Source organism: Pollachius pollachius, assembly GCF_949987615.1.
Source record: "Pollachius pollachius genome assembly, chromosome: 5".
NCBI lineage: Eukaryota > Metazoa > Chordata > Actinopteri > Gadiformes > Gadidae > Pollachius > Pollachius pollachius.
The window spans coordinates 7,839,524-7,850,373 of record NC_136938.1 but is presented as its reverse complement, the minus strand read 5'-3'; the positions used below and the strand labels follow the sequence as shown (position 1 = coordinate 7,850,373).

The 10,850-nt window shown below is 44.0% G+C and overlaps 1 protein-coding gene across 1 annotated transcript in view; it reads left to right on the top strand.

Annotated features, from left to right (window-relative positions):
• ppfibp2a (PPFIA binding protein 2a) overlaps positions 1 to 10,084 on the top strand; it is a 15,753-nt gene extending 5,669 nt beyond the window's left edge. The window contains exons 4-20 of the mRNA XM_079736095.1: positions 803 to 895; positions 2,128 to 2,239; positions 2,698 to 2,759; positions 3,525 to 3,603; positions 3,747 to 3,874; positions 4,049 to 4,116; positions 4,202 to 4,262; positions 4,451 to 4,607; positions 5,392 to 5,515; positions 5,683 to 5,811; positions 6,150 to 6,300; positions 6,448 to 6,559; positions 6,742 to 6,830; positions 7,210 to 7,332; positions 7,456 to 7,581; positions 8,054 to 8,242; positions 8,877 to 10,084. Of these exons, the coding sequence (XP_079592221.1) occupies positions 803 to 895; positions 2,128 to 2,239; positions 2,698 to 2,759; positions 3,525 to 3,603; positions 3,747 to 3,874; positions 4,049 to 4,116; positions 4,202 to 4,262; positions 4,451 to 4,607; positions 5,392 to 5,515; positions 5,683 to 5,811; positions 6,150 to 6,300; positions 6,448 to 6,559; positions 6,742 to 6,830; positions 7,210 to 7,332; positions 7,456 to 7,581; positions 8,054 to 8,242; positions 8,877 to 9,077 (2,004 nt within the window). The 3' untranslated portion in view covers positions 9,078 to 10,084. The remainder of the gene's footprint in view (positions 1 to 802; positions 896 to 2,127; positions 2,240 to 2,697; positions 2,760 to 3,524; positions 3,604 to 3,746; positions 3,875 to 4,048; positions 4,117 to 4,201; positions 4,263 to 4,450; positions 4,608 to 5,391; positions 5,516 to 5,682; positions 5,812 to 6,149; positions 6,301 to 6,447; positions 6,560 to 6,741; positions 6,831 to 7,209; positions 7,333 to 7,455; positions 7,582 to 8,053; positions 8,243 to 8,876) is intronic.
• The last annotated feature ends 766 nt before the right edge of the window (positions 10,085 to 10,850 follow it).

The window sequence follows — 10,850 nt, the reverse complement described above, 5'->3', positions numbered from 1 at the left end:
TATTATATATTGTTATCATTATCTTGAACTTATTTTAAGTCTCATGCGATTGTTTATGACACCGACATGCATTCCAGACAGACCAGGCAGACCGTATCATTTATTTTCTCTTTTTTAACCTGTATTTTCTTACTTCTCATCCCCTCATTCCTTCCCTCCCCTTGAATCTGTTAGCATGTCGTAAATTTCATTAGCGAGCTGCAGGAGCAGATGTGTAAATTCCAGGAGGAGATCAATAGCAAGATCCAGGAGCAAAGAACCCTGAATATCCAGGCAGACATCCAGACAGACTCAGTACAGGCCAGCTGCCCACCTGCTTCCCATGAAGGCCAGAGCTCGGCCCTTGGGCTTTCCTGTGACAGAGGCCCAGGGGAGATGCACCCACTTGCGGATGCCTCAGGCAGTTCTGATGAGAATGAGGACAATGACAACTTAGGAGAAAGCTGGTCAAACGCAGACGCCACCTGCCAGTGTGGAGAACAGAGTGTAGGCAGCCCCAGTGTGCATGACCTCCGGCCAACAGCATGGTGTCTACCACATTGAGAGAATTCATATTTTTGGAACTTATTATGTTAACAACGCTCCTTGTCTTAAACCATAATGGTCACATTATCGCATTATGCATCCGCAATTTCTGCACGGCTTTGGTCGTAATTCAGTTGGGCAATAGCTACTACCTAATCTGTGGTGTGGTGTGGAGTGGTGAAATTACACAGTGCTAATGTGGTGGTAAGATATTGAGCCAAAAGAGACTGAAAAATAGAGATAATTGCAGTGAAACTGATCTATTCCTCTGTTGCAGGTATTGTTAAAGGAGCTTCGCTTCCTCAAAGACAGAGTGGAAGTCCTGGAAGATCAGAAGTCGCAGTATGAGAAGAAACTCAAAGCAACCAAGGTGGAATGAGTTTCTTTCTTCTTCCACGCTCTGTTTTTAGAATAAACGCAATCGCTGCCCAGCAGCTTCCATGCAGACGGTCTAGTCACAAACTAGTTTCCGAACTGGAGTCCAATCCGATGCTCCAGCCAGTTTGAAATAAGCCATTCTCTCTCTCACAGTTTACTCATTCATGGGGACTGTGTTTTCTTAAGAAACCTGAGAACAATTTTGTAGGTAGAAATAGATATAATGACAGCCCATTATATTTGAAACTCGTTCTTGTTTATCTTGGCATGGTTCCATGGTATTAACTCGTAGACTTACTGTATCTTTTTGAGTTTGTTTTTGAAATGATGGTCTCTTAAACTCTAATATAATATTTTGAAGGTAAGCTCTTCTCTCCTTTCGGTCACTTACACAATCTTTCCCCTTGTCTCTACCTTCCGGTACCTATTCTTTCCTGTGTCTTTCCGTGGCTGTAATCAGTGGATCGTGGCTCAGTTCATTGGCCAGAGGTTCTCTGAGGTTTATGGGTGGAAAAATAAGTAAAGGTGGTGAGCCAGACTCTTAAACCGTGCTTCCACTATGCCAGACTCAATCCCCCTTTAAATGCCATCTCGTCTCAATTGAACTTCAGTGTGCATGCTCATCTCAGGTGACCTTCAACGTCATCAACAACTTATTGAAACATAATTTGGTCCTTTGCCTAGATTCCTAGAACAATGTAGCATCTGAAACTAGAACTCAAACCGATAACTCTACATCTTGAATCACTGCTCTGGGACCTCTTTGTCGTCTTATATGTTTATGTTAGATAAATTTTTTTTCCTTACTTAAGCTCTGGGAAAGAGATCAGGCAATAAATTAACTTCTTAGCCATCTGCTGTTCTTCTCTCCCTATAAATCTCAAGACAGTGCTGGGACAATAAATAGTCCTTCAAGGTTCATTAGCAGTTATTGGGAATGTGTTGTGGTAGTTATATATATATATACACCAGTGTGGAAAAAAAATCATGATCTTTCTATCCCCTCTTCTTATAGAACGGGCATTTATGCCACTGTTTAATGTTTTTTTGTCGTTGAAAGAGCTTTAACAAGTCTGTTATTTGAGTCTCAGTTGTAAGAGGTGTGCTTAAAGACACATGGACAAACACAATTTGTCCTTCGGTGGAGGTCCTTATCTTGTTATTTTCTCTCCAAGTGCCCAAAAGTGTTTTCAATTGCAACGTTGCTCTGTGTGTTACCCGCAGGTCGAGATCAGCTGCCTCCAGCAGCTGCTGTTCAGCAAGAACACAGAGATTGATAACTTGAACACTCAGCTCATGGCCAGGCCCTGTCTTCCTAATGAGAACCCAGAGAGAGGTACGTGCTTCCTTTAAACTCTGCCAATCCACCCAGGGCCCTCTCTGTGCTGCATTCGTTCATGCCCACACGGTCTGATTATTTGCCTTTGCCCTGACCTTTTCGTATCATATAGTGTAGACAGCATCTCCTCTGTTTCTGCACAGGAAGCATCTGGGTTTTGTTTGGCAATAGCTCTCCAAATAATCACCCCTTTCTATTAATGCTGGTGGACTTTTGTGTATAATCTAACATTTGTAGCAAAACATTTTCTTTTGATTTTCATGTTCATCCGTATGGAATTAGACTTCCCTGCTTTCATTTTGCTTTTGTTCCTGGAAATGGACTTCAATCAGGACTCTTCTGCATAGCGCTTGTCGTCTTATGTTTGCATAGGAAACATCTAGTACTTCATTTGGCATGACCTATTTCAGCCGCTATGTTTGCACAGATGATTGGCATGGTGTTTCTCTTTATAGAGCTGGAACTGCAGAAGCTGAGAACTGGAATGGAGACCCTGATAGCCGCCAATGAGGAGAAGGTAACTGTGAATGGAGCCTGTTTTTCAGCTCCTTCAGCACTTTGTGTGTTTGGATAGGACGTATAGGGTGCTTAATGTACTATATCCACTCTCTTTTGAGCTGCCTTGCGAAGCTGCATTGATATGTTAGTGGTTAGACAGTTGTAACTGTTTTGGGATGCTGCCATGTCTCCCAGGCTCCGCCCTTAATCCTTCACAGCACAGAGGGCCTTTTGTATGGGCCATGTACCACACACACGCCCAGACTCCTACGCACACTCACTCACGCACACACACACACACACACACACACACACACACACAGACACACAACCTTTGGATCTTTAAAGACTAACATTTGGGTACAGACGTGGCACACACACACACACACACACACACACACACACACACACACACACACACACACACACACACACACACACACACACACACACACAAAGCAGAGCCATTTTAGGCATAGCCACATGTAGTAGTTCTCTATCTGCCAACCCTAATTTTGGACTCAGCTGCACTGAAGGAAACATGGTAAAACCAGGCACAGGCACCACTTCAAAGACCCACACACACTCCAAAGAGCTGCCTCACTCATGTTTCCAGCCCGGCCCATGTCCATCCCCTCTCTCCGTCGTGCTGTGATGAAAAGGCTGTGTGAAGGGGGCATGGTGTTTGTTTAGCTGGGGTGGTTTGGTATAAAGTGTGAGGACCACCGTCCAGATGTTTCTTTTTAACGGGGATGCCACGATCTTCTGTGTTTACCTGTCGCAGAACCAACGCATTGAGGAGCTCACAATGCTCCTGAAACAGTGCCGACAATTCAGAGAGGTCCCCTACACCGCCAGACAACGTAAATAGTCCCACTGCCTGCTTATTACCTGCTGCCTTTTCCATTGAAGTCTTTGATCCCTTTGAAATACACTCTTTAGCTTAGGAGCATTGTTAGGCCTCTGTATAATAGCTAATGATCCTTTGATTTTCTTTTTATCGTAGCTCCACCCACTATCCGATCATTGTCCAATAGGAGGACTGCGTCCAGCAGCAGTGAGGAAGAGGAGCAGGGGGGCATGATGGGGAATGTGGACTCTTCCAGCTCAAAGTCTGAAGATGTGAAATCTCAGGTGGGTAACGACATGTCAGTTGGTGTCATGGTGTTAATGAAAGCCTTGAAAGAGCCTTGTAGTGCCTGATTACTGAAGTCTAAGGAGACGATTATACCCGGGCTATACAATGCTGTGACTTGGACTTGTACCATATATGTTAACATTTATATTATTATGGGATGTTTATTCCAGGTCTCCACGAGCAGCCTTTCTTCTCAAAACACATCGATTGCATCAGTTCAGAAGGAGATTAATACAAGGTACTCATGTTTCCCACAACAAACATCATATGAATTAATTCCTAAGATAATTAACCTCATTAACTCTCAATTCTACATTTTGCAGGACAGATACACAGACTTTATCAAGTAGCACGAATGACCTGCCAAATGGACCATTAGAAAAGGTATTTCATTTAACCATGCACGACATGAATTCAGAACCTGTCCATGAATATTTCAATAATGACACACAACAAAAGCTCTCATCAAATATTTCCCAGCCTCTCTGCTATGATAACCGTATCGCTATTTAAAGGTTATTATCTTTGATAGCAAAGCGTTGAGCCTGCCTTGTGATTAAATTTTCCTGCAGAGCGATCATGCGGACACGCCACCTGTTAACGCTTCTCTGTCGGAGCAGAGCGAGGACAGGGAGAGAGAGAGAGAGCGAGAGAGCTCCAGTGACACCCAGAGCCGCACGTCTCCACACGGCAGCGAGGATGGAGACTCCAACCGGAGCAAACCCAGTGGTAAACATTGAGAACCAGAGAGCTATAGCAATAATCCCAGCTGACGTACTTACACGACTTACTTATCCATGTGAGTGACGTTTTGTGACTATAATTTTAGCCTAACCACATTTCCCTGACCAGATGCGTGGTGTCCTTTATGATTATGGCTAATATTGGAGGCCAGTGGGCACAGGCTTGGTGGAAGAAGAGGGACCACACCCCTCGGTCTGATTGACCACCCTTACCCTGCCCCACCCAAGACCGAATATAATCTCCATAAATGACTTTCAACTCCCAACTTCCACCCCATTCCCTTTCTGATGAGATGCGCAGTGCGGGCTTTTGGCTTTGCAGCCTTAACCAGAAATATCACGTACACGTTCAGCTGGAACTGCTTTACTTTACCCCACCACAGGCCCTGAGCCAATGAGCAATTTTCTCTCTTAATAGTCTGTAGCCTATGGTTCCCTGGATGGAATATAATGTAGAACACAGCCGGGAGCAAATGGTTTACTGCTAAAGGTCTAATGCTTAAGAGTTAATAGGACTTTCATAACCTTTGGTAAACACTATTGATATGATAGATAAATAAATGTATTAATGTACCCATGAATCCATACACAACATAAAGAAGAAAGGCTTCTCCAACCAGTGCCAGTGTATATTTTTGCCAAGACTATTCTTCATCCATAGCTATATTCATGCTTCACTTTCAAAGTCACAGTCAATCCCCCACAATATAATCTAAAACACGTGTTATTTCCGCATATGTTGACTCTGGGCTCTGTTGATTCTCATAAAGGAAACGCAGAAGGCAGTGACTGCTCCACTGGGAGCTCCGAGGCGGGCGCCCCAGCCAGCGACAGGGCCGTGGGTTCTCCTGAATACCTCAAGACCAACAGAAGCCTGAGGAAGCTCTGGGGCAAGTGAGTGTGTTGTCAGCGTGGCTCTTTTGTGCTTTGTCTTCATCACGGCGGGGGACCAGTGCATTGGAACCAGGTTCCAGATGTTTACGACACCACGCTTGGAGCGGTAACCGTTGGGAACGATGCCTGGCTAAGGCTCATAAGTGACGGTTATGTTTTCCTGACAGACTGCGCAGAACCCAGTCTGGGGGCCTCCAGGGAGCGGACCCTGGCGCTGGTCAGTTTCAGAGAGGGGGGCTGCGTGCTACGGCTGGGCCCAGGCTGACCCGGACCCCAGAGTCCCACAGCTCCTCAAGGTAAGGCCTCGTGGATCACTATGGAGGAACAAACCACTGCTCTTTTATCACATCTTTACTCATGGTTAACCAATCGTTAGCCTCATAGCATAATTGCCGTCGTCAGATTTTAAGGTTCATCTTGTATTTAGCGTCAGAGATGTGTTATTCAAATAGATGAGTGATTATGGAAGGTAAAAAGCACTCTGAAGGGCTCAGGATTCATTCAATGAGGCACAGCGAATCAGCAGCGTTAGTTAGGGGAGTAGAGTAGATTAGAGATAGGCCATATACCATAATATGGTCAAAATATGACTGAGGCAATTATGCTATGAGGCTTACGAAATGTCTATTGTCAGGGATATGAACACACCGTTTGGCCAGTGGAGCAAGGAGCAGGTGTGTGGCTGGCTGGAGGACTATGGCCTGGCCCAGTATGTGAACCTCACAAGGCAGTGGGTGGACAACGGGCAGACCCTGCTCTCCGCCTCCCCCCAGGACTACGAGAAGGTTAGGAAGTTTGGCTCAAAAGCGTTTACAATCCGGTATCTTAACATCAAATGTTTTTGTTCATTGCAGGCTAATATTTCATGTACAGCAATGTTAAAATCAATGAACAATAATTAACTTAAGTATTACTGTCAAACAACCCCCCAGGAGATGGGCATTAAGCACCCACTGCATAGAAAGAAGCTGCAGCTAGCTCTGAAGGCACTCAGCACCAAAGTGGTGGAGAAGTCCTCCGAACTGGACCACATCTGGGTCACCAGTAAGTGCTTCCTTACGAATATAAGGAGTGAAAACATGCACTCTTGGAAGAACATGGTGGAAAGTTGTAACTCGGAAAGAAACGAAGACATCTTCTGTCTTTGATTCAAAGCAAACATATTTAGCGGTAATTTGCGACTCCACTGTGAAATCACTCTATAAGTATCTGGGACCGGTTTGCAGGGTGGCTGGATGACATCGGCTTGCCTCAGTACAAAGACCAGTTCCATGAGGCGCGGGTGGATGGTCGCATGATACAGTACCTCACAGTGGTAAGAGCCAGCCAATCCAATCAGCACATCAAGCAAGCTTTGATTAATGATCCGGCACCAAACTCCAGTCTGATGATCTGAAGTATACACCCAATCAGTGACAAAGCTGCTCTCACCACACAAGATCCTGTGATCCTGTGACACATGATATGAGCCTTTTCGGCTTTTACAAGACTTAAAGTATGCATGTCTTTTTTCGTCACCGTATTTTGTTTTACCCTCATGTTCTGCACATAAACCCGACACATTCTTTCTCCCGGCTTTAGAGCATATGGCATTCTAATCTCAAACAAGAGTTATAAATACTCACCATTGGACTGTTTTTTAAACTCTGTCAGAGTATCCTCAATGGGCTTGTTGTCTTTCTCTCTTCGACCAGAATGACCTCTTGACCCTGAAGGTCACCAGTCAGCTCCATCACCTGAGTATTAAATGTGCCATTCATGTCCTACATGCCAACAAGTTCAACCCCCACTGCCTCCGCCGCAGACCAGCCGAAGAGGTAGGCCTGGCTGGAAGCAGATTCAACACAATGCCACGCATGGATGTTTTTTTAAAAGGCGATGAGCCCCGTGACATGTCAAGAGGGTCATAAGCTAAAACAATCTCTCTGGGCTATCTTTAGAAGAGGCCCTCTCCGTCCGAGGTGGTGCAGTGGTCGAACCATCGCGTGATGGAGTGGCTTCGGGCAGTCGATCTGGCAGAGTACGCTCCTAACCTCCGTGGAAGTGGAGTGCACGGTGGGCTTGTTGTAAGTAAACACGAGAGGAGAAAGTAAAAGAACAAACACTGACCTCATATACGGGTTTCTATACGCAGCATCTGCTGTGTGTTATCTCCAACACTGGTTGTTATATTGTTCACATTGTTACATTCCATGTCCAGTATTCTATTTCATTTACAGTTATTATTATATTTTTATTTCATTCTAATTATTTCATGTCCAGTTTTCTATTTTGTTTACAGCTGCTTGTTATATTTTTGTTTTATTTCAGTTATTTCACGTCCAGTATTCTATATTGTTTACAGCTATTATTATTATTATTATTATTATTATTATTATTATTATTATATTATTCTAATTATTTCATGTCCAGTTTGTGTTTCCCTTTCACTTTTTATTGTTATATTGCTTTGTTGAAGGAGCCTGATACTCAAGGACCTTGAACCTTGAATGGGGGTGAACGTCACATCATGACCATTCTCCCTCTCGATCCTTCCAGATCCTGGAGCCCCGGTTCAGCGCGGAGACCCTGGCCCTGCTGCTGAACATCCCCCCCCAGAAGACCCTGCTGCGTCGCCACCTGGCCAGCGCCTTCTCCTCCCTGGTGGGCGCCCAGGCCACGCAGGAGAAGCGCGAGTACGCCAACGCCACGGGCCACGTCCCGCTCACCACCACCGCCAAAGTCAGGGTGAGGAGCTTTTTCGCTGCAGGCCATTCACTTTGACAATGTAGGGGATCCTGCTGACGCTTTTATCCAAAGTGACTTACCACCGTTAATGCACACATTCACACACTGACGGCGGTGTTGACCATGCAAGGCGACAGCCGGCTCGTCAGGAGCAGTCAGGGTGAGGTGCTTTGCTCAGGGACACCTTGACACTCAGCTAACCCAGCTAGGAGGAGCTGGGGATCGAATTAGCAACCTTCCGGTTACAAGCCACAAGTCACTACTGTCACCCCCGGACTACTATGTGCGATGCGACAAGTCCAGTCCAGGGCATTAATTCAATTCAATTTTGTTTGTAAAGACCTTAATCACAGGTAGTCTCAAGGGGCTTAACAGGCCACATATTTATGACACCCCCCTGACCTTAGCCCCTCAGAGGGCAAGAAAAACCTCCCTTAATTATCAAGGAAGAAATCTGATCAGAAGTGCAATGGGTACCATAATCAACATACATACATACAGGCAAAACCTTTTAAAATCCTTTACTTTATCAAAGTAATGTCTATGGGGATGGAGTGCTGGCCGGTTAACTGTAAGGAGAGTCCAGGTATACAATAACTCAGGCATTAATTCCTTATGTTGTTTTTGTTGACAGCCAAAGAAGTTAGGCTTTACCCAGTTCAGCCACCTGAGGAAGAAGAAGCCCGATGACACTGCCGACTACATCTGCCCGATCGACAGCGGAGTTGTCCCCGCTAATGGGGTCTTCTATCGACCCTACTCAGGGATGAGGCATCTCAGCCCCTTGCTGGACAGACAGTCTGAGAGGCAGGAGAAGGCTGGCGTACTGAGTTGATGCTGAGGCCTCAACATGATTACCAAATGGATTATTTTTTAAACCTCGACAACCGTTGCCACTCATATGAACCAGGACATGTTGTGGTTCGGTTATATTTTTGGGCAGATGTTATGTCCAAAATGCAAACCAGATTGATGGATATCGTAGGATAATCCAATAGAAAGCCTGCTCAAGAAAGACAAAACACTCTCAAAGCTAAGAATACATGAGCCAGCATCACATTTAGATTACAAATGGTCTTCTGAACTACAACTTCAGATGTCAAGATGAGAATAATATAATTCAGATAAATAGATTAAGATTTGGCATACAACTGTTTTTTAGGATATAGAAAATGAAAACTCTATTTGCACTTGAGTTGACATTGTTTGTCTGCATTGCTAATTATTGGACGCCAACAACGCATTCATTTGGTGTAAAGTGCTAAGATGTACTATCTAAATACCAATGTAACAAGCAGAAGAACCCTAGCCACTTCTGCATAACCAGCTGTTCCCAGGTCAGGAATAAATGACAGTAGCGTAACGGTGAGGATGAATCCTATGAGCCGTACCTTCTTTATTTCTTTCTTTCTTTTAGAATGAACTATTTTTGCCATTATTTGCATTCCTTACAGAGTGGCCTTCCAGATGTTCACTCGTGTTTTAATGTAATGTCTTTTATTGTTGATGCTGTATAGGAACATATCAATGTTCTCCTGATTTGTATTGGAATATTGCCAGCCTTATGATGCATAACTTTATTTATCTATTAGCACAATTTACCCTTGTACTTAATGTGTTTGAGGTGTGGAATGAAATAAACAGAACAAAGTGTACTTATGGAAGTAACATAACGCAAATGCAGTTATAAATAACAGAAAACTGTGTGTTCATAAATATATAAAAATAATTAAGATATTACACTTTCTATACCAAAGGTTAATTTCCTACTTTTGTAGGGATCGTTTTTCTATTCGTAGGCCTACAGCTCATCTAGTTCCTATAAATCCTTATACTGCCCTCTGCTGGTATGAAATGAAGATGCAATCAAACTCGAATGTAGACGGACGTGATTATTTACCTCTTTTCCAGGTACTTCAAGATCAATAAAATGTATTAGTGGAATCAGACACAAAGAGTATTGTTTCATTTTAGAGTGCATATCCCTCATCCTATTAAATATCACCCAGAACACAAATATCTATTTAATCTAACTATAATTAGATGAATCTCTGTCTGTCATCCCACTTTGCCTGTGCATTTACGAGGACCCAAGAAAGTGCACAGTCGAGCGTGATTTTGGACGTGTTTTGGACGGGCACTGCCCTACTATATATCCAGTTGCATACGAAGTAGCAAGGCCTGTATTTAATAGAATCAATGAAACAAGGCTAGAATTATCCTTGGAGATAACTGCCAGGCAAAGTTTATACCAAGTACTGTAGAACTATTTATTCAACGTCAACAATATGTCAAAACTGGTTTAAAGAACAGGTATATGGTTTATACCAGAAAATAAATAACCATCTTATTCTAAAGAATATCTAGTTTCTAATTCTTGCTCGCAAGAACTAGAGATGAAGGGTACACACAGTTGCTTGAGGTCGGACTATGACCTTACTTTGGGGCGGCCACTGGGTGATTGGGCATTGATGTTGATTGCCAATCTTCTTTCTCAGACTGCTGGTTCCATTTATATTGGAGACCTGCCATTTGCGTGTGTTGGCGAGTGCTGAACACACACACACTCTCTCTCTCTCTCTCTCTCTCTCTCTCTCTCTCTCTCTCT